The sequence below is a fragment of the Pagrus major genome, chromosome 1, assembly GCF_040436345.1.
Source record: "Pagrus major chromosome 1, Pma_NU_1.0".
Taxonomy (NCBI): domain Eukaryota; kingdom Metazoa; phylum Chordata; class Actinopteri; order Spariformes; family Sparidae; genus Pagrus; species Pagrus major.
Window position 1 is genome coordinate 21029026 of NC_133215.1, and position 24824 is coordinate 21053849.

The 24824-nt window shown below is 41.6% G+C and overlaps 1 protein-coding gene across 4 annotated transcripts in view; it reads right to left on the reverse strand.

Moving 5' to 3' along the window:
- Window positions 1-24824, reverse strand: part of septin9b (septin 9b) — a 62602-nt gene that overhangs the window by 22824 nt on the left and 14954 nt on the right. For 2 of the 4 annotated variants that reach the window (XM_073468976.1, XM_073468967.1), the window contains exon 2: window positions 22279-22956. In XM_073468976.1, coding sequence (XP_073325077.1) covers window positions 22279-22956 — 678 coding nt within the window. Of the gene's footprint in view, window positions 1-6545; window positions 6633-11276; window positions 11424-22278; window positions 22957-24824 lie in introns of those variants that run through there. The other 2 variants (XM_073468999.1, XM_073468991.1) reach the window with 2 other exon arrangements.

Consider the following 24824-nt stretch of genomic DNA (forward strand, 5'->3'; position numbering starts at 1 on the left):
TGACTGACGGTCGTAAGTGTTTCATATGAATACAGGATTAACATATGCACAGTTTAACATCATCTAAAGATTTTATGGGGTAGTTTTACGAGTACGATCAGGTAAAGAATGAGAGTCTCAGATGAGAAATATACTGTGTCATCTTGGGACAAAAGCACATTATTATGTCACCACTCAATTTCAATTTAAACACATCACTACCATTCCCAGTGCTAATTGCTTATTTTCCTGATAATGAGTAATGGCACTAATACATTAAGTGGAGCACAGTGTGAGACAATGGTGGCTTACCCCCGACTGTGATACAATCTGTTATGCAGAGCAGAGTATATACTGTAGATGGCTAAAAACCACAATGCATTTCAGTGTAGGCGTGACCTGCTTTACTCAGACACAAAAGCGTTTGATGGTATAAAAGTTATATTTTACATTTTTTAAAAGGAGCAATATGTAAGAATTTTAGCTGAAAACATTCAAAAATTAACTAAAACTATCAACAGGATGTAAATAAATAGCAGTGTTGACATACAGAAGTTAGCATGCTAACCAGCTAGCCCCAGGCCATCCCAGTCTAAAGCTCCTGTGCTAGCGGTGTAAACACTAACAGCCCCCTGGTCCCGAGCTTCAAGTCCAAACTGCTAGCTGCCCAGCTAACTGAGCTAACTGAGCTAATGGCAGCTACAGTTGGCGGTCATTATCTTGAAATGCTGCCCCCTATTTGTTTTGAGAATTAATTTGAAAGGTGGCCAATTCTTCCATAGTGCACCTTTGAAAATGAGATACCAGCCTCAAAAAGCTGGCTGGTAAATAAACTCTTCTGTCATGTGAGTAAGTCATTTGACAGGATGTTTTTTTTCTATCTTCTAACATTATGGTCTGGCTTACAGACTAGAACGACATTTGCAAAAAAGACCCAACACTGAACATAAACTTGTGGACAGAGTAGGCAAATGTAATGTAACAGACATGTCATAGAAAGTGACTTGGAAGCAATCCTGCTACACTGGTGCACCATATGGGGTTGGACGCTAATTAGCAGCATTTTTCAGCTACAGTACAAACAGACCTGGTATGCTTGTCTTCAAAGAAAGACAAGACTTTGAATCATCGGTGTCCAAATCACAGGTGCACTGACGAATGAAGTATGAAAGTATTTACGTCAGCGAGTACAGTCAAAATAATGACAGCATAAGCCAAACACAGGAATAGCATCCACAAGTTTAAACCGACCAGAAGGATTTGCTACTTTGTTCTGGCAGTGCTATGAGTCACGATTTACTGTGCTCGCTAAAAATTTCATTTTCCCTTGAAAGACCTTTTCCCAGATGTACTTATAGTGTTCATGGTCTCATATTGGGGAAACCACAACTCTGGGATGTTTTTCAAAAAGCATTTCTTAAATCAGAAAGCATTTGTCAGTTTTTTCCTGGTGCGGTGACTTCAATGTCAAGTGTGCATGTTTTTTTTTAAAAGGAGCACAGGCTGCTGTCTTAAAGGGGACATATGATGCTCATTTTCTGATTCATAATTTTATTCTGGGTTATTACTAGAAAAGGTTTACATGCTTTAATGTTCAAAAAACCCATCAGTTATCTTATACTGTCCAGTGACGCAGCTCTGTTTTCCCCCTCTTTCTGAACTGCTATGTTTTGGCTCCTGTCTCTTTAAGCCCCCCCTCCCGAATACCCAGTCTGCCCTGATTGGTCAGCTCACACATGCCTGACCCAGCAACATTAACAATAAGAGAGCAGCTGTGCTAAATAATTTTTATGTGCCAAACTAGTCACTATTTTTTGAAAATGTGTGACATGGTGACGGAGTGTGATGTCACAATGTCACGGAATTGAAGGTGAGACTGACGAGGCATTTCAGGAGCAGTGTTTTCTGTGGGAGAGAGGAGTTTCTGAGGGTGCAGACTTTGACCTTTTCTAACTTTCAAGTTTACATGCACAAGAACATATATAAAACACTGAAGGAAAGGGGAAAAAACTCATTATAGGACTCCTTTAATTCTAAGCTGCGTTGTGTTTGAGGGAGATAACATGATGGTGTGTTTACAGTAGGTAGTGAGGTCAACAGAAGGGAGCTGGGAGGCTGGAGGGTGCTCCCACAGGGCTGTCATCTACATCCAAGAGGATGTCCCTCTCACTCAATCCCTCATCCGCACTTTGACACCAAACCATTAAAAATCCTGACACACTTCCCCACAACAACTCTCTGCTGTCTATAAGACATTGATGTTCAGGGAGGTCGATGACGGCTATGGCACAAACACACATCGGCACTTCAGAAAAGGTCTGAAGAATGCTACTGAACCACTTCATCTTTCCGCCTTGTCACTTGTGTCGGCCCACTGAGAACGTGACCCCTGGCCTTACGGGGAGCTAAGCAGATGGTGTTGCCTAGTGTTGAAATACAGCTCTCTACACGGGAACTTCTGCTAGGGCAGATAATGACCTGTCCCAAAACACCTTGAAAAGATTGAGAGAGTGAGAGAAAGAGCTGTGGATGGAGGGTCATTAAGGTAAAGGGCACGACCAGGGAGAGATGAGATGTGAGATAAATGCTACAATAACAGTGACGGGCTAAAAAAAACACAACATGAGTAAGCATGGTTTGGATCAATAGCTGTAAGCAGAGACTGAGAAAATGAGAAAGCAAAAGCCCAAAACAGCAGGGCGGTCATTGTGGTGCTGAGTGCAACTGTAAGAGCCTGCTGTTCTGGGCAGCTCTCAGTAAAGTGTAGGCAACTGACCACAACCCAAACATTTCTGAGAAACATGGAAGGAGGGTCCAGCTGCAGAGACATCAGCAGCTGCTGTAGGGGAACTGGTCCAGGGTAAAGGACAAACAGCATGCTGACGTAAATCACAGCCACCAAGTATGAAGTGGGGAAAGAGCTGACTGATTCAAATATTTCAGCACTGGATAGAGCGTAGCGGTTAATGAGTGGAAATGAGAAATATTGTACTGCTCTTCTCTTTTTTTCAGAGTTGCACCAGTAAGTTGTCCAGAAAACCTACCGCTAATTAGGGTTAGGGTTAGGGGTTAACCCTAACCCTAACCCTGGGAAGTAATAAAGACCAAATACTCTTAAACCAAATACGTTACTGTACTTAAGTGGATTTTTCAATATCTGTACTTTCTACTCCTTACACTTTCAAAACAGGCTTGTCACCTTCGTTTAAATGCCTTTAAGGGGAATTATTGATTATTTTTATTTTGCATACTTGAGTAAATATTGTCTGTACTTCTGCCACCTCTGCTTTACAACCAAGTGTTCAATCAAGACATATATGAATGAGCAGCCGAAAGAGTTGTATCAAGAGTTTATTCAAAGTGGGAGATACCTACGTTTCTAAACTTATTTGTAAAAAACAAAGAATTATTTGTATAATTTAGTCTGTAATCAAGTAAAGGGAATTTTATTTTTAAAGCCAAATACCACAAATCACAAGTGGCTTTACAGACTGTACAGCATATGAAATCCTCTACCTTTAGACCCTGGATACATATACATACATATATGACAAAAAAATCCCAGAAACTGGGGGAAAAAAATCAACATGAAAATTGATTCTAATGTACATAACTACGTGGGCTTTGTGCAAGCGAGATACCAAATTCTGTAAATTAAAATTTTCCTCCCAGAATAAAATAATCACTGTGAGGGATGACCCAAAATGCCATTAGGTATAATACACAGCCCACTACCCCTCCGGTGCTGGCACCTTTAACAGGAAATGGCATGTCTAACTTCCTCCCCTCTGTGGCATACATGTAGAACAGAAAACATCCTCCTACTACGAGAGTGATAGAGTACAAGATGTGTTTGTTTCCCTTTGACTAACTATCGTGGTGTAAAGACTACAAGTCAGTTTTTACTTCAATGTGCTGATGAGGGAATCCAAATCGTGTTACATTGCATAAGAACGTCATTTTTCACTTGCTGATAGAGCAAGAAAAGGAGATCTTATGAGATTATGCACACATGGAGACAATTAGCTAGAAGACAGACATACTGTACTGTAATGTGGGAAAGAATATTTTCAGACAAACAGTCTGGTTGTTTACTGTAAAACATGTGCACGCCTCTCTTCTTGGCTGCCTTCAGGGTGAATTCTTTGGTCAAAAACAAGGGCCAAAAGTGCACTCAGGAGGCCAACATGGTGGGAACAAGAGGTTAATTAACTTTCTGAAGGGAACCTGCTACCTCAGCACTTTATATCTATTTGTTTTACTGATTCAGTCCGAAACATCAAGTACCTGGTGCTGCTTTTTAAAGGAGACTTATGCTAATTTTCAGGTTCAAAATTTTATTTCAGGTTACTACTAGAACAGGTTTAGATGCTTAAGTGCTCAAAAACACATCAGTTTTTCATTCTGTCCAGTGCAGCAGCACTGTATTCCCCCTCTGTCTGAAACGCTTTGTTTTAGCTCCTGTCTCTTTAAGGCCCCCCTCCCGATTCTCATTCTCCTCTGATTGGTCAGTTAGCACATGCCTGACCATGCCCAGCACTACTGACAACAACAGAGCAGCTGTGCTAAATCAATTCTTGCCAAGCTAGCCGCTATTTTTTAAATATGTGTGATATGGTGACGTAGTGTGATGTCACAGAGGCACAGAATTAAATGTGAGACTACTGACGAGGCGTTTCAGGAGCAGTGTTTTCTGTGGGAGAGAGGAGCTTCTGTTGGAGCGGACTTTGACCTTTTTAATTTTTGAGATCTATATAACACTGAAAGAAAGGAAATAAACAAAAAAGCAGAACTGGTCTCTTTCAATATAGCTTTCATATTGTGTTTCATGTAAATGTGATATGTTGTGTTTTTAATGTACCATTTTCACATTCACAGAAAGACACATTTCTGCCTTTTAGACAGAAAAGACAATAAAAATAAAGTTTGTTTTATTTTCTATTCTAATTTTATACAGGGCTGGATCTGCCTTCGAGGAATCAGGTTTGAAACTTTCGCACCTGCAGCACAAAATGTCTAATTTCTTAAAAATTTTATATCTGACAGTACAGGACCCATAATGATATCAGTGATTCAGTCACAGCAAGACAAAATCCTTCAGTGTGAATTTATATTATGCCGCTGGTGCCAAACAATCCTAATGAAGTGTTTATCTGTGGTTGATTGAATTGCTTATTATCAGCCAGCTAATGTGATTAGCAACAAGCAAACAATGGCTGAGTGGCTTTAACTGGCGCCTTGTGTGAGGCATACTGTAATAATGCTTTATGTAAATCAGATATGAACCAGCAGTAGGAATTTGCTAAGCTCCAGCACACTGACACTGCAGGCTGACTACTGTGGGAAAATAAATCCAAATTAATTTCTTAATTCAATAAGGCTTTGTTTGTGTTGTGACGCTGTCGCAGTGACCTCGAGGGAAGCAACCAAGTGCATTTTATTCATGCAGTAGTCTGTGCAAGGTCAAATGTGTTGCTTTTCTTGTCAAATATGTGGATACGTGTGGCTGGTAGGTGAAAAGCAAGGATATCAGCAACATCTCTGATAATACCTCGACATGACTAGACTGCAAATGGAGCAGAAAGATCCAGTTGTGTTCTTTTTTTTATGTTACTTTAGTGAAGACTTGACTGGGATCTCTGGGTGCAGCATCCAACAAAGCAACTATTCAGCCACCGGGGTAGAAGTACACCATGTGATGCACTAAAAACATGGAAACAGGCAATATTTCAAAAGTTTTGCTGGCCTCCAGGGCACAAAATTATGACTAAGTGACTAAACACAACCTGATTTTCTTCCCACCAGAAGCAGCTGAGGAGAGGAGCTCTTCTAATTCCCTGTGGAAGAGCGAAACTCAAACTGAAAACATGGCCTGTTCGACTTTTCAACTCTTCCTGAACTTGGCAGCAAACTCTCTGGAGGGCAGACACAGGGGATTGTCAAAATTAAATCACGTCAAAACAGCTTGGCTGCATCAGTGCCTGGCTAATCCACTGCACTGGATCAAAGTCAGGCAGGAAACTCTTCTGTCTGATGTGACGAGAGCTGAGGCTAAAGGAGAAAACATGACTGGAGAGAGCCCTGGAGACTTTAAAAGAGTGATAGGGGCCAACCTGATTGGTCAACACTCTGTCCCATTATTGCAGATTGATTATCCATGCATGCTCCAGAGCTGAAGACACAATGAGAGGGGAGAGGGGGGAAGAAAAGGAGCAAGGAGGTGGAGTGAGGGGGGAGTGGTAGCGCTAACCCCCCAAACTTTCTCCAATGGCTGAACAATGGGAAAGCGTAGAGAGAAAAAATAGCAGAAATGAGAAAGCACAAGGCCTGCACGCTAAATTAAGGGTTTTCCACAGATCTCCTGCCAAAAAAACACTCTCCACCTCAAAACTTCATCTTTCACACAGCTCACATGAGACACCTGGCAAACTAACTTTGACACCAATCGCCTCAGAGCACCAATCCATCTCCGCCCCTTTTTTCCCCCTTTTCCCCCTTTCTACAAAATCATTCACAGCTCACAACAGTAAAGCACACGGCACAAACATAAAAAATCAACAACTCACCCAACCCTTTCCTCTCCTTCTCTCCTCTCTCTTCCTCTCCCACTCTCTCTTCCTCTCTCAATCACAGCTCCAGCTGGTGAGGCTGGACTGCTCCTGCTGCTGCTCCTGGCCACGCCCACTGCTCGGTCACATGACCGCCATCCCCAAGTGGCTGGGAAGGCATTCGGAGCAGCCACACCCCTCATTCAGAGAAACTGAATGGAGAACATTGTGGATGTAGCATGCTATCTCAAACCACGTGTGATTAAAGTAAACCCACTGGAGGAGAAGCTGTGTGTGTGTGTGTGTGTGTGTGTGTGTGTGAGTGTGTGAGTGAGAGTGTTAATGGGTTTATGGCAAAATACAGGAACATTTATTTTCATTATTATGTCAGTGTGTGAGGGGGTGAAAGTGTGTGTGCCTGTGTGTTCACACAAGACAAGAGGCAATATCCTTCTTATTTTCCTGTCCTTGTGTGTGTCCATCTGCTCTCTCCCTCCCACTGCTTTGTTTCACTTGGGAGGGTATTGGATTATGTGTGTGTGTGTGTGTGTGTGTGAGTGTGTGTGTGTGTGTGTGTGTGTGTGTGTGTGTGTGTGTGTTTGCTGAAAGCATTTGGTCATCTCCCTCTTTCAATCCTCCAGGGCTCTCTATATTTCTCTCAAACAAACACACATACAGAAAAATCAAAACTGTGGCTGACTCGTGACTAAAGGAATGACTAAAAATAAAAACATTTCTATGTTAAGACACGAAAAAAAACACTTAAAAAAACTAAAGGTGTAGTTTCATGTTTTTGAAAATATGCTCTCTTGCTGAGAGTTAGTTAAGAAGATTGATACCTTACTCTTATCTATGTGCTAAATATGAAGCTTAAGCCAGAAGGTGATTAGCTTAGCTTAGCATAAAGACTGGGAGCAGGGGGAAACAGCTAGCTTGGTCCTATCCAAAGTTTGAAGGGGCTCTGTGAAACTTCTGTGTCTCTACGCTAACGTTAGCTATTGTTGCTCTCTGTTAGCGGAGCGGAGAGGGACGCTCTTTGAGGTGAGGCACTGAAGAATGTGCATAAAGTTCCTACTTTTAAAACTCCCGGCTGCGGGTCGCACAGCAGTGCACGTCTTCGACACCTCCGCCTATGTCACGCAATTGCCGGCACATTGACGCCTTGGATTTACATAGCAATGGTGGCGGCAAAAAGTGTACCCTCCGAGGCGTCATATTGGCGGACCAAAACAGACCCCCAATTTGCCGTGGTCTGTCTAAATGCACGGACCTAGCCGCACAAAGGACAGCCAAATTGGCGGCTTGCTGTCCAGTATAAAAACGCCTATAGCCTTGTGTTGTGCTTTCTCTTTTGTTATTTTGCCCAGGAGACCTGCCACCACTCAACTCACAGATATATAAAAAATAAGCTCAAGCACCAACAACTTGAGTGGATCAAGCTGCACTGAAGTTAATATTGGCCACAAAACAGATGAGAGTGGTTCCAAAACCCAAATGTTCTCTGGAAATATGTCCTGCTCTGGTGCGCTTCCTGTTTCCCAGCTCACCCACAACAGAGAGATCTACTTCTATCACAGCCAACTCTGATTGCAAAACACTCATGTAGTCGCCAATGTGAAAAGTTTTCTAAGAATAGTTTTTATGATTAAAGAAATATTCTGGTTATAAAAGCGATTTGATTCAGACTGACTGGAAAGAGAGAGTGATTAATCTGTTCCTTTGTTGACAGGGCTAAACTTTTCTTTCCATCAGCGTGCAGACTGAAGGCCTGAGAGAGGTTTTCATAACATTCAGCAGAAAACGCTTCCTTCCTGTCAGAGATGGAGCTCACAGTTGACTGTGGTTTCACTGTGGCTATGCGGAAGTATGAATGCATCTATCTGTGTGTTCATCAGGTAATCTGTGCTGCACACTATTGGCAGAGTCATTATTGTTATCAGTTTTTCATTTACAAATCTTATGCGTCTAATGTGCGTGGAATAACTTTGCATTTAGATTGATTTTACACAATTGACATGTAAAATAGCCAGCTCTGTGAGACATGTTTTTTAATCATTTCTCTTGTGGATTGTATGAACAGTAAAAGGCGTTCACAACCTCTTGGCTTCATAATTCAAATATTTTTTACAGGTTCGGGTCAACTATCACTGATATATGGATATTGATAGATTCACTGAAGTCTAGCAGTAGACTTTCGGCAAATTCTTTTTTTCTTTAGATCATGAGTTTAAATCTCCAGTGTGGAAACAGGACAAAAAGCAAATGTTTATGCTTCCTTTTGGGCAAAAATTCGGACACATTCCCGCTGTATATCTCTTTTCAGCAAAAGAAAACATTTTCCATATATCTCTCACTAAACAATAAACAATGTTGCCAGTGAAACCCATGACCCACCAGTGTCTGAAGTTGCCATTTCCTCTTGTGGGAACCAGCGATCAAAAGAGAGGTCTGTTGTATGTTAGGATTGTTATTTTATTAGTCGTACTGAGAGCCTGAAAATCAGCTTAGAGCAAAAAATTATGGCAAATAAATTAAATGAGAGTCAGTGATTTACTGGGCACGGCAGGGGACACGCAATATGTGCCTGCTGAACATTATACCTAGTCACAACAGAACAGGCACTAATATTTAGCAGAAAACAGCCTAAAAAACCTGCTGTATCAGTGAGATATCCCACTGAAAAGTCCCTCCATGTTTTAATTACGAAAGTCAGTGTAGTCAGATCTTTTTGCAGTGAGGTCATGTGCTTACTGCTGATCTGAGAAGCTCAAATTAAGGCATCTTAGCTGTGTTTCATTATTTTCTTTCTTTTCAAACACTGGCCACATCAACGCAAACACTTGGTAGCATCAAATCATGCGGGCTGGAGAGGTAACCGAAGACTAACATGCGGTGATGACTGGCATGCCGTGGGAGCTCTGATTGGCCTCACAGGTCAGGGCTGATTGCTGAAGGCCACCAAATCAGGGCAGAGCACATATGGAGCTGATTTAAAGAGTCACCTCCATGACTCAGCGGGGCCGAGTGACTCAGTGACACAGCCTCCCTGAGAGCTAAAGGAAGGGCAGAAAGGAAGAAGAAGGATGGGGGGAGGGGGGTGGAGGAGGAGGAGGAGGAGGCAGTCGTTGGAAGAGTAAGGAGCAAGGGGGACAAGAGGAAAGAGGAAGAACATCTGGCCTGGCGTGGATATCTACTGGGAAGATAGCTGTGTCTGTTGGAGACTTCCTGTTATGTTTTATTTTGCTGTGGTTGCTCTGCTCCCCTGTGGTGCAAATGGAGACAGCATGTGTGTGACGAGTGAGGACGGTTTATCTCAACACCCCGAAGAGGCCTCCAAAATTCAACATCCCCCCTCTGGCTGAAATCACTGAACATACATTCACAGTACAGATGGATTAATCTGTGTGTATATCTTGAGCTACTTCACATGTTGACAGTAAAATACCCGACTCCTCTAGTTTTCTTCCTCAGACCTCAGCTCAGACAATTTACCTCATGGTTACAATAACTCAGGCTTGTGTTTGCTTTTTCATCAGCTCTTCACTGTTCTTACACAGTAAAAACTCTGCTGTTATTCTAATGAGGACCTCAAAGAAGATAAACTGGTCTGATTTTGTGGTCAGAGTGTTTGTTTATGGGGAAGTGTTTGCTTCACAGTGTCTTTTGGTCTGTTTTAAGCCAGCAAAGCTTTCCCAGCTGGACATTAATACTGCAACAAGGACTAAGAGAAATGAGAAAGAGAAAAAGTAGCCTTTACCACTTTCAATTCCCGAAAAAGAATTGTTTCTTTAAAGGTTTCCCACAAAATCAAAAATGTTCAGCCTTCTCTTGAACACACTGGTGTCCCACAATTGCCCGAAAAAACACTGTGAAAGTCCCCTCTTGGATGCCTCTATGGCTTGAATATAATGGAACTAGATGGCACTCGGTTTGTAGTGCTCAAAGCACCAAAACAATTCATTTTGCAAACCGAATAGCAATGTCTCTCCCCAGAAATCATGACCTGGTAACTCGAGATGGTCCACAGACCACCTTGCAGATGCCTGCATATACTCATGGAAGAGAGGCTTGTGAGCAATATATCTCAGCGGAGGAGTACGCCATCAATGTTAATGATGATAGAGTTGGTGGATGTAGTTGGGTCGAAAGAAAACAGCTCCTTCATGAAACTGCTCACAACAAGGTCTGCAGATTATCTTGGATAACTGGGTCATGATTTGTGGAAAGAGACATTGCTGTTGAGTTTTTCAAATGTATTTTCTTTAACGCTTTGAGCACCACAAGCTGAGTGCTATCCAGTTCCATCGTATTTGAGTAAAGGCAGAAAAACTCTGAAACTCACACCAAAACAATCCAGATGGATAAATAGCAGGATGGCTTAAAAGGAAAATATGCATTTTTTTTATTTTGGGGTGAACTGTCCCTTTAAAATCAAACCAAAGCAACACTCAGATGTGAAATTACTCCTTTAACTCAAGAGAACAAAACAAGGATTTTAAAAGTACAGAAAAGTATCCAGTAAGTGGATTTATTACAATAAAATGATGAGGTTTGCAATAAAGTAAAAAGAAACAATGCAGAGAAAATGTTCAACCAGCACTTTGGGATGTTTCTGTGCAGCTAAGAGAGGATACATCATGCCTCAGCCTGATTGGCCTTAATGGAAACCAGTTGTCCCTCTTGACTCTGCAGAATCTAAATCAGTCGAGCTCTCCCACAGACACAAAAGACAACCAAACAGATACTCACACTGGGTTTCCATGCCGTGGTTGTATATCTCACTGCAAATTGAAGTCATCTCTCCTGGCAGCCCTTTTCTGTCTTTTCCCACTCCCTCTTCCAGTAGATTTTCACAAGAAGAAAAAAAAGTGATAAAGCAAGAAAGCCTCTGAAGTTTTGCCTATGTGGCAGCTGCTGCTGAATTCTTTAGTTAAGCTAACTAACTACGCTTCCCGATGCACACACAGCCAACATGTACTCTCTATTTCTGATGTTCTGGCGTCAAAGCCTTCCCCAATGAACAATAAACACAGCGACTCCAAGGGATCGGCCTTCTGGGGAATCCCTGGCCCCTCGCTGCATCTGTGGGGGCGAGGGACAGGGATGACTCAACTCTGAAAACGAAGAGAAGACGGAAGGAGCTCTGTGATTAAACTCTCTGTGCGGTCGCTGCATGTCTTACAGAAAACATCTAGCCCAGTTATGATGCTAATTATCTATAATAGAAACCTTACATGTGGAGAGACAGGGAATTAGACAGCGACACAGAGAGAATCTCTGCTTTTAGAGATCATGAGCCAACATCTTTTTGAACTGCCAGGGCCTGAGAACACACTGGAGATACCTCAGTCCTCCGACAAATATTACACTTTGCTTTGCCAGTGTGCTCAAGAAGCAACTTGTCCTTTCCCCCAAATCTTCAGTTCTAAGTATGCTTCCTGTATCTGCCTCATCTTCTACTGAGTGATGTCGATGTCTGCCGTCTGCTGTTTAGCATCACAAAGCACTTCACGCCGTCAAGGCTGGAGGTGAAAGTTCACCCAAAGCTCCTCCAGGCTCCATTGCCAAGGCTTTTCTCAACAGATGATGGAATTCTGCGAAGAATCTAATTGCCCGTAAACCACAAAGCTGTAGTCAAATCCCCAAATTATCTCTGCAAACCTCAGTTATGGCATAAGATCCTGTCTCAGATCAGCTCTGTTATTGAGTGCTTTTGAATCCTGTGCCAATTATTGCAAAGTCAAGACTTGAGTATCCTTAAAAATTCAATAAAAGCTGCATGTACATTCCCAACTAAGGAACCAATCAGTCAGCCAAGCAGCACATCGGCACAAGCCTCACTTGGCTAATCTAAAACATTAATCCGCGAGGCGAGAAAGGTGTATAACAGGCAAAAGATTAGTCTCAAAAAAAGGTATGTGTTACTTCCTTTCTGCTTTGAACTGTTACCCAGTGCTATGTTAAACAGAAAATACCAAGTAGTGTTTTTCATTTTCCGTTTATCGTTACACTGTGCTGCCTGTGTGCTGAGAGCTTCCCAACTGAAATAGAGGGTTTGCACAATTAAGTTTCAAATCTACAGAGCTGACAGCCTGGAAACAGAGTAAATGGTACTGAAACTACTCTTCAGCATCACTATATCACAGCCCAGTGGAGCATGATGTTTTTGCACTTACTTGGTAACACGTCCTGCCAGAGTGAAATAGTGATTTTAATGTCACTTCAAAATGGAGGACGGTGGATTTTTAGCCTATATACTTGAATAATCTACAAAATCAGGGGAAACTCGCTGGTGCTTTTATTTCAGCTTTGCAAGATCAAATCTGAATATCTCTATTGTCTTAAGATCCATATGACAGAAAATCGTTACCTAATGGGGAACCCCACCGATTTCACACATCCGTGTCTGTTTACAGAACCTGGGGGGGGTACATGTTTGACAAAAGTTGTTTCAAGCCTTTTGTGGCTCCAGAGGGAGCATTGGCTCCCGTTGGGGCTGAAGACTGGGGTGTGGTGTTAGAAAGTAGTGAGCTCTGTAGCCCACTCCTCTGCTTAAGGCTAGCAGTTAGCAATCCCCCCCTCCTCTCTACATTACCACATGAATGTGCAGTCGTCATTGCCACACGTAGCAGCAATCAGGAGGATCCTGCTCTCTGCGCATTCACAAGCAGACAGGACCGCCTCTTTATGGAGTTCTCTGTCCTGATTGGATAAATTGGGCAGGGTTACCAGAAAATGTATGGGGAGAAGAGACATGGATTACTGACCAAACACTTTCACAGTGATTACTGCTGGAAAATAGAGCTATTTTAATATTTAATATTAATATTATTATAATTAACAATGTTACAGGAGCGCAGTGCTAGAATAGTGGCGTACCCTTTAAGCTAACAAAGGTGTAAGCAAAATAAAAGCTGCGTCTCAATTTAAGGCCTGGCCTTCCTGGACCGCGAAGGTCTATGGGGATTTTCATATATATGTCACCAGCTCCCCACATGCTTACTCTTGCGTAACGAAGCTCCGCTCCTACCACCTTGCAACCTTGACAGTATTGGGGTCCCTTGGCTTTTTTAATAATTAAATTGTTAGCTATTTGACTGACCTGAAACCCCATACTTCAATCCAAAAGTGTGTTCCTCTGCTGTTTTGCTCTGGGTGTCCACCACCATTGTCTTTTGGAAAAACTATTCCAACCTTCACCAGCCCACGGTGAATCTTGGGATATGGTGGGCTGAAAGGGATGCAACAAATGGATCCTTCACAGGAAAAGGAGGGCCGCATTTGAAGCAGCCTTCGAAATGGAACAGCCTTGTCACGCTGCTGTGGCACATTCTGTCTTCAAATGCAGCGTCTGAAAGATGTAGCCCCCGAATTGACACACAGCTAAAGTATTTATTGCTAGAATCTGCACATGTTTTGAAATTCATCTTTGTTGGATATTAGCATGGAGCATGGAGTAACAATCCTGTAACACATTTCCGATCTGCTGCAATGATCCATATGACCACAGATATTGGGAGAAAACACTTATACCAATTTAAATGAGGACAAACCTGAGACTATATCATGGTGAGTCAACAAACCAGCTTTAACCTGATGTAAAATGTTCTAAAGCTGCTACATATTGTAGAGCAGTACACACACATACAAGACTGCGCTGGTGTAACATAAGAGACAACACTGCACCCTCTTATTTTTCATTTCTCACACATGCTCACTTCAGATGGACACACACACCCTCGCACAAGAATCCCTCTGCCCACTCATCGACTCATTTCAGCAGATGGCAGGACAGTAGCGCAAATGGCCATCTGTCTGTCCACACACACCCACACACCCACACACACACACACACAAAACAATTATGTTTTTTCCAGTATGTCCTCCATTGGCCAGCAAGTGGGCCAAACATCATTAGCTGAGAATGGGGAGAAAAAACTGACCTCATATGAACCTTCTCCATTAAATCCACTAAGTGTAAATATAAACAGTTTGCAGATGATCCATCGAGAGGGACAGACTGACCAAATTCATGTATTTCACAGTGTGAATATGCCAAAATTCCAGCGTCATCACACTCAAAATTCAATTCAAAGATGAAAATGCATAAACATACAGTATATGTTTAATTTAGTTTTTACTTGAGTGAATAATTTGTGCTGCAGGTTTGTTAAATTAAGTCTTTCACAAAGTATTTAATCCTTCAATTTTCCAGGTCAGCCATATTTGATTAAGGACACTGAACAAAACACTTACTCACACTCATGCTGGCATGGTGAGTTTTTTCCATTTCAAGGCCCCACATTACTCTGGTTTCATTTCTTCATTTCCACGGCCAAGATAAGGGACATGATTTTCCCATCAGTTTCTTGGACAAAGGAGCCACGGCCGAGTCTCATATCTGGATAAACAGGAGGGAGGATTCACCCGGAGACGACCGGGTAAATGAAGATAACGTCGACTGAGACTAAACGTTATCTCCGTTCGCTTCATCAAGCTCTGATGGCCCATATCCTACTATTTGTCTTTTATCTTACGGTGATGAAAAAGGATGATAAAGGCGGTGTGTGGGTATGTGGGTGTGTGTGTGCGTGTTTGTGTGTGTGTGTCCAAAGTAAGGCTGTTGTCATGTTTCCAGTGCCATGAGAGAAAGTGTGGTGTGTGTAATTGAACATGTATGTGTGTGCTTTTTTTGTAAAAATCTAAATGAATGTGTTGCCTTCACAGCCTGCAGGAGAAAGTGAATGAAGAGGGCTGAGTTTACTGTAGTTGTGGGATTTGGCACGATGAGCACAGAGGACAAAGGTCTTTCTGCAGTGGTGGGAAACTTCTTTAACCCTCGACTTCCCCCAGATGCTCAATGTAAACTTCAACTTCCGAAAGCCTTATCTGAGGAAGAGGGGGGCTGTGGTTGTGTGTTTGTGTGTGTGTTTGAGTCTATTTATCTGGGGCAAAAGGGCTGATCCTTTCCCATTTTCTCAGCTCCTCCCTCCTCCTCCTCCTCCTCCTCCTCCTCCTCCACCGTAACATGTTCATAAAAGTAGAAAGTAGAAACCCTTTCATGTCTAATTCTTTTAATTCACACACTTCAAAGAGCTGCAAGACATTGTTTTGAACGAGTGTCCATCCCGGTGATGTATTGGAGTGTTAAAATCTTTAATAACATATGAGCGGAAAAAGGCTGACATCTGTGTGTTGGATATATTTCTGCAACAAATACGCCAGTGTGATCTCAGCTTCTGACCCCGGAGTTATTTGAATTTATAAAGCATGGTCAGAGTTTCCTTTGAAATGAAACTGCCTTTTAAAAGTAGAAAATACAGCTTTATTTCACCTGCAAGCCAAGTTCAGTGTCTGAGCAGATTTCACCTGTCCCACACTGCCTCCTGGTGGCTTGTTCAGGAAGCACACTAACAGTAAAAGTCATACTCAAGATAATTAAAAGTGACACTTGTCACTGTTATCACTGTGGGACATTTTTTAACTGAAGAGACAGACGTCTTTTAGACAGTCTGGAGGCTCTCAGACTTCAAGTGAGCAACACTGAACTCTATTTGGCAGCAAAAGTCAAAGACAGTCGGGGACAATGTGTGCCTAAGTTCTTTTGCTATGATGAGCCATGATTTTTTATGAAACATTTACATCTAGCTGAACAGAGTTGTGAATGATCTCATAGATAACAATTTTATCAATTTGATCTCATCTACAACTCTTTATGGGGCAGCAGGACATAAATGAGGGGATGTGTTGGAGGGTTAGGCGTTATACAATTTCAGGGTAACTTTTAGGTAGGGTTTTCTGTTCGGGGTTAGCATCAGCTCTCCACCGATCAAATACTCAGATTTTTTAAATTACAAATGTAGAAGTGATGCTGAAACAGTAATATTTTGGTTAACCATGTAGCTAGCGGTCGTATTAGCTGACTCCGCCCGGGCTGGGAGCTCGACACACAAGGGATTGTTGCTGTTTTTACTATTGGACCATCACCTCTTTAGGTACAATGTGTTGATGTAGATACTTTTAGTAAATTTTTAAATGTTTTAAACTAGATTTCTTACCTATTGCACCTTCAAATTAAAGACACAAAGCAAGGCGAAGCGATATGGTTAACTATTACGGGCTCATCTTTGGGGTAAGATGACTGGCTAGATAGTGACAGGCAGGCCATAATGTTATATGGTGCTTTTTCATCCTGTTTTGTTTATATGAAATGCTTTTATTATGTAATAATTGTGACGAAAAGGAACATACTTGTACAGGGATTTAAGTTTCATGCCTGTTTGGATCTTTGTTGTTTAAAATCATCTATAATTGTTATGAGTTAATGTCCGTCCTACTTTTTGACATCATGTTGGACACAAGTAGTATCCTCACTTTTATATCTCATCCCTTTTATTCATCGTCTTCTGTATCCATAAATAAAAATAATCAATCAATCAATCAGTCAATCAACTAACTGTTCACATGTGTAAAACAACAGCTTCAATAACTAGTTTTTAGTTAGTAACAAGGCTGTATCATCAGAGTATCGTTCCACCAAAGGTGATAAGAGAGATCTGCGAGTTTCAGCTCATTGCTCTAAATATTTAATATCCCTTAAAACATATGTGCTAATGTTTTTTTGTTGTTGCTGTCCTCTGACATTAATGATTGATGACATTTGATTGAATTGTTGAGGAGACGTTGTATGAGCCCTCTGGCTTCCAACCTCGCCAGCACATATCCACTGATCCTCAGTTGTTTTACCATTAATGCTTTAATTAAATGAACACATGAAGACAGAACTTCAAACTTCCTAAGACAACATCCAAATGGGATCGAGTTTTGCAGCCACATGTGCAACTAAACAATGACGTGATTCTCAGTCAGCAACAGTTCACTATCACAATCACGCAGGCAAAATCTCTCTTCCCTTTTCTTTTACCTCTCTCCCTTTTTTTTCCTGAGTAATTAGCCAACAGGTCACACTGAGTAATGGTCTGGGATCAGTCCAGAGTAATTATGCTGGGAGAGGATTGACCTCGGATATGCCTTCGCCTGAGGGTCCCTGGATGTGTGTGCATGCTTGTGTAGGTGTGTCGATGACAGACAACAAAAGTAAGAGAAAAAACATTTGAGATGAAGAAAGTGTGTTTGTGTGAGCCCTCTCCTGACCTATGGACAGGCAGAGACAAATCACCCACCGCCCTTCGCTGGGCCCTCCTCTCCACTTTCAGAAGGTCAATCCAAATAAAAGACAAATGGCTTCACTTGCTCTTACTTCCATAATGACTACAGCTCAATTAGGGAAACAAATGAACTACAAGATAATCTGTTTATTTAGGCAACGTAAGGACAAATTCCAGTTCAGCATGCAGAATCTGCTGGTTTGAATTAGGAGATCTCTTTTGTTCCTTAACATCACAACAGGAAGACAGAACACAATGGTACCACATGAAGTGATTCCTGCAGTAACACCCTTTAGACACACATGTCTTCCCCATAGCAGCAAACAGCAGTATTCATACTGTAGCCTTGATTTCCTGTCTAGTCTCTTCAGTGCTGTAAGATGGAAAGACAAATCCATCTCTGCTGTCTTAGCATCTTTGTCCTCCTCATAGCACAAGAAAACACAAAGGGAGTCGCTAATTGAGATTATCGGACGTGGCCCCAATGATAACCTCACAGTACATTCATCCCAGTGATTAATTGAGAAAATAATCAGATACATTAACCAACTAGAATTGCACTGAGTACACATACCTCTGTCAAGGCCCAACAGTCCCTTGTTGCACTCACTCATGATAGCAGCCACCTAAATGCGCCTAATTTTTCCATCATTCCCTGAAAAATGTATAAAAATGTTGAAAAACACCTCTTAACATCTCGCAATGTTAAAAAAAAGTGTGAAAAATTCCTCAATCCATCCATTTATCTGGCTCGCACCAAAAGTTAACAGGGTCTATTCTGGGCCGAGACCCATCCTCCATCCAAGATTCATGGAAATCTGTTTGTTAGTTTTTGTGTTATCCTGCACACAACTCAACCAATTAGTAAACCATGAATTAACAGTTCTTCAGTGACAAAGTTCATGAGAAGAACAAAACAAATCTGACTAATAAAGGATCTGCAGGTGAAGCAAAGTTTCTCAAATATGAAAGCTGTTCTGAAAAGCGATAAGAAATGTGTTATTTCTGACCCCAGGCGGTCTTCGCTCTTCTGTCTCGAGATGTTAGATAGAGCTCCCTCTGCAGTGTTTGATGGATTGATGAACAGCAGGCCTGCCTGTCAAGATAAGGCTCCCTGTCTGGCTGAACACGGAGGAGCAGACCAGATACCAATCAGAAAGAGTCTGGTGTCTTTAGCCCGAAGTGAACCTGATGGTCAGGCCCATTCTTTGTCATTTTCATTCAATCTAACGTCACTTATCACATCTATTTGAAGTTATAACATAAAGATTCAGCCGCTGCTTCTCCTAGCACTTAAAGCTATATCACAGTTAAACTGAGTGAGATATTACAATCTATTTTATGGCTTCACATTATACCAAATGGAAAATGGAAATATTACACATTTCTCTGCAATTGAATTGACAATTTTAGATATTTAGAGACCTCTGTGTTTGGCCTAAAATGTAAAGTTTCCAATGATGGATCAGACAAACCATCTATTAGACTAAAGTGGATACTCTACAACTGCAACCAACAATTAGTCTCATTATTGATTAATCTGATGGTTATTTTCAGTGATCCTCCAACAACTCTTTCATCTGTGTATGTGTGTCCACAGCCTTTTCCATCTGACCTTTTGCATAAACACCCCAGTGTATCTCCCTCTCTGTGATGATCAGATCAAAGTACGAAGGAAGCTGACTGACTCCGATCACATGACCCCGGAGAGAGGAAGTGCACTGCAGTGAGGTCACACAGCGAAGGGAAACAATCATGCTGACAGAACACGGAAGGAAGCGCAGGATACTCTACGCGCTTTTGTGTGTGATGTCATTTCCTCCAGGAAAAACTGAATGGGCAGGAAAGCAGCTTATCTAATAGACTCCAAAAACACAGCTGACAGCCATTTGGAAAAATATTGAAATAACATGAAATAATCTTTTATTATTTCATTTATTTACGTCACGGAATAAAATCTATTAAAATAACCTAGCATTGGACAAATCTGTGGCTGTGTTGTCAGGCTTGTTTTTTTCAGCTCTGTTGATAATGTGTTAGAACAGAGGCAGGGTGGGCCCACTCAGAGCCCCTGAGCCCTCCAGGCAGGTCACCCTTCATTTAGACCCCTATTAGGGCCTCTCTCTGTGGACAAATAAGTGGCTACCACCCCCATAACCTCAGAGAAAACCACGTAAAACCTTCAGCACTGACACAGACTAGAAATTTATAGCTGTATGAAGTAGAAACATTTTGGATACGGCATGACACACTGCAGCACAGACACACGGAGACAAAGGGACAGTGAATATACTGTGGGAACTCTGACTACAGAACATCTGCTAAATAAAGGCACGTATTTTAGCTGACAGCAAATATGAAATCTGGAATATATAAAATAAAATAGCCTAAATCAACAGAAAAAGCACAGCCATCATTACATTTCATCAAGAGGTAATTATGAAGTATTTGGCAGGGTGGTTAGTAGTGAGATGGGGACACTGATTTATCCGATCCAATCCAACACAGTTTCACCCTTTCACTGTAGTATTAAGATGATGCAAGCTAGCAGCCATTTAATTTGTGCACGTGACTAGAGGCACACATACTGTTTACAACACAAAGGTCAGCCGCAGCTACACCTACAGCGACTTAAAATAACTAATACGAAAACAATCTGACAATGTGCTTCTCTTAGCTCCTCTCTGTTTTAGAGATGCTTTATATCAAGTTTCAGTTCATTGTTGCTGTCTATTCTGCAACTTTATTCATTGGCTATTATCTGTATTACTTTTAATGTGTTGAAAAAATTAGATTATACTTCTACTTCCACTCACATTTAAATAAATGTAGTCAGGTAGTTGTGACATCCTGAGTACAGGGGTTTGTCCCATATGCTTAGCTTTACCACACCAGCCCTCAATGTGAAAAATTAACACACACATTGTACATTTAATATTTCATACTACGTATTCAAAATAAAAAAATACATAAAATCTTTCCTTCTCTGTTGAATACAGTTTTACTTCATCTGTGGTACTGATTACTATTTAACTACCATACTACTGTTCTGCTGCTGCCATGGTTAGGCTTCCCTCACATAACAAAAACCACGCCGGCTCCAGTACTGTATTATGAACAGACGTGGATTACCACAAATACAGACGTTCAGTCTGCTGTTTCTACCGACCGACAGGCCTCCAAGGACATGGTTACTTATATTACCGACAACAGACAAGCAGACATCAGGCTAATCAAACGAGCTGCTCCTGTTACTGACTTTCTTCCTTGTGAGAAATCTGATACTTGTGCTAGTCTGTTAGGAGAGGTGAAGGAGCATGAAGATGTGAAGTCAGAAGAAAAAGACCAAATTAAACTGAGTCCTGATGAAATGTAATCTGGAAAATGTGGCCTTTTTTGGTTTGAATGCAAACTAACTTACAGCCACAAGTGAAAAGTTGTCCTGACGTCCTCACATAAGAAAATGTAATTTGTTTTTATTTGAGTTTAAGATAGCCTATTACCCTCACTTTAATCTCTTTTTCCACAGATGAAACGGTCACACTAAACCGGTGTGTCTGTGCTAAAGCAATCACACAGGCTGGTGAACTTAATTGCAGCACCAAAGCACTGCTAAACTAATACAGTCAACAAGCCACCAACCTCATGATGAGATACAACGGATGTGATGGATGAACTCACAGAAAGGAGTCAAAGCACAGTAACAAATTGAGCGTGTGTCAGCTAAGCATAAGCTAATCAATTATCATCAACAACCAATACAAGAAAGCGCGCTTCTAAATAGCACCCACACCCGAGCTACACTATAGGAATACATGGCACAAACAAGAACTAACTATCCATGCACAGTAAGAAGTTACTTCTAGTTCTTGTATAGTTTATTGGAGCTAAACCACTAACAAAAATGGATGCCAAACACAACCACAAAGACAAAATGCATCATCTAATTTATCCTCTGACTAGTTAAGGTGCAACATGTAAGACTTCCTGTCGACATTCAAAACTTAAGCTGTGAACTCAATGTGAGAAAATAACAGTTTTGCTGTTATGACGTCTATGTGTTGTGTTGCAGAGGTATCTACTGAAGTTAACATGCTAACCAGCTAGCCCAAGCCCATCTCGGTCTGAAGGTCCCTGTCCAGCGGTGTAAACATCAACAGTCCCCTGGTGCTCATGACCACACGAAGATGACTGAGAAGTGAACATGTCACCAAAAGAAAGCTCGCTGATTTCAACTTTAAAGGGTTCCTCTGGAGGTTTTTTTCTTCACCTATAGTGTTTCTATTTAGCTTGTTTTCCATGAGTGGGTCCACATTTTGTTTATCTTGGTCATAAGGAACCAGTATGGACTTGAACGTGTGCATAATTTGAGACACTGCGAAGAAGAAGTTTGGTGAGTAACAGTGGATGAAAACATAACTTTTCTTTGTTTATAAGAAAGCCCCACAGGGCACCTTTCAGTTTCTTGAAGAGACAACATTTCAGATTTGTTTTCAATAATAGAGAGGAGAGGATGTAGCAGTTTGAGGTCATGACTGGGATGATTATGGGTCGAGGGGTGTATTATGATTAAACAGACTTACTGTCAGGGTTGGGGGATTTTCTTCCATGATTAGGCGAGGAGCAGCGGAAGGTGGTGACGATGGTGTTGTGGTGAGGGTTGGGGTGTTGTGGGTGGTGCACAGCTTGGTGGTGGCCGTTGTTTTCTGGAGGAGCTCTGGTGATGCTGATTTCTGGTTTACGGATGTCTCCGGGGCTGGGAGGCTCAAACTTGCGAGCGTGGTTCTGCTCAGGGGTACGGCTGAAGCCGTTGTTGTTATTGTTGCCCTCATTGCGACGAATCACTGGGGAATCAGTCGGCGTCTTGGCAAAAGTGACCTCCCTCTTATGGGCCATCTCGGGGGTCTTGGAGTGGCCTAGGACCTCAGGGCGTTTCAGGGAGCTGTTGGTGGCAAAGCGTGTGGAAGAAGGGCTGGTAGCATTATCCATCTGCTTGCTGGAAGACGAGATATCGATGGAGAGTTCCGAACGGCGCGACACAGGCTCGGGGGTCTTGGAGCCTCCTCCACCCATGATGGAGCGGGGTTGGGTATAGTTGAGGTTGTTGTTGTTGGTGGCTGGGGAAGCGGTGCCCAGGTCACGGTAGTAGATGCTGGTGGGAGACATGGCGTTACGGTGGGGGGAATTGGTCGTCCGACGGGAGCCGGGGGAAGAGTGAGATGAAGTGTCAACATCCTCCACCTCAAAGGACCTCTTCAGAGCTGCATGTAAGAGACAAACACAGAAACGTATCAGTCAGAGGGTCATCTGAATGTTGAAAAAATTAGTTGATTCACTGTATGGTCAGTGGAAAGAAAAGTAATACGCAACTATTTTATTGATTTATTTCTATCATGTGAGTCATTTTTAAAACAGAAATAACAATGATACTCTGGTTCCAGCATCTCAAGTGTTTTATGTTATTGTAAATTGAACAAAACCATGAATTGAAACAGGTAAGTACTAAGTTGGGTTATATATATATATATATATATATATATATATATATATATATATATATATATATATATATATATATATATTACTAAATCAAATAATGAAAATAATCCCCAAAAAAGTCAAAATATAGCTATGACTTAAAGTACTGTAGTGCAGGACTACTACATAAAACCAGTGGAATAAGAAGTATTAAGATACTTTACTTAAGTAAAAATGCCAATACAACAAAAAAACTACAGATTCTGCAGGAAAAATACTCTCTGCGACTGATTTATTATTATGAATAACATCATTAGGTTGTCAGCAGTTCTTGGGTGGAACCGCTAACAATTGGACAGTTGGACTTGTGAGACAATACAAGGGACCGCAACTGACGCTGCTGTTTTGTCATGTTTGGAGCCAATAATCCATAAAAATGCATTACATTTTATAAACTACTGAAAACGTGTTTTGTGTAAAATCTTAAAAGTGAAAAGCAACTAGTAACAACAGCTGTCAAATAAACGTAGCAGGGTAAAAAATACAAAGTAGCATAATATGGAAACACTCAAGCTATCTAGTACAAGTACCTCTAAATTGTACTAAAGTATTGCCCTTTAGCAAATATATGAAGTTACTTTCCACCAGTGAATAAAACAGAACGCAATATATTAAAAGCACATTGAACCACAACAAGCTCATCTTTCCCTTATTAACCATTTATTGCCCAAGATTGCTGTTTATAGAAAGTGGGGAACAATACAATAAATATTAATCAAAAAGGTCACACCAATTAACTGAGCAGTAAACAAACTGGATTGTTTTTAAAAAAACACACATTGTGAACAGGATCCAAGTAGTAAAGTGCCCGAGGTTTGAGGGTGGAGCAGCTGTAGAGCCAATTTTTGGTGTCAACACAAAGGAAACAGCATGAACAAGCAATTAAGCCAAACCTATCTAATTTCATTACATCTCTCATCACCAGCGTCAAGTTTTTCTTTCTTTAAGTTGATTCATGTGTTGCTGGATGCTACGTGTGTGGTTCACTACAAAATAAAATTCCAGGGTTTTACACGGAGCCATTTGAAGCGTTTCACGACATGTTATAATGCACGCAATCAGCCAAGAGTTGTACACTGCCAAGCGTTCAGGCAAAAAAAAAGTCCCAAGTCTCCCTGTTTGTGAGCAACATGAGCACAGAGATAGAGGCACATCCTTCCCTTCGGTTAGTTTGTGACGTGATAAAATAGCTGCACGGTCCAAGAGGAAGATACTGAGGGATGGAATCACCCCCTGGGAAAAGTGCACTGGCTCAAAGTCAGCTTGAATTTGACTCCCATCGTGGATTTGCCGTGCCAAGCCAAAGGCCAGGAGCTGGTATCATAATGACACACTAGTTGGACCAGTCCGCTCACGCATACACCCCAAAGAACATCTCCTGTTTCCTGCAATCTGAAAGGCAGTGCAGATTATTTGATATGTTTGTGGCTTGTGGTGTGTCCGCGTGTGCACGTGTCTTTATGTAACTATAGTTTTGTTCAAAGCGCTTGTAAAAGTGAGCGAGTGTGTGTTATGGGAATGTATACGTGTTTATTTTTAAGCGACTACACCCACAGGGAGGGGACCATGCCCCAGCCCCACTGCACTCCGT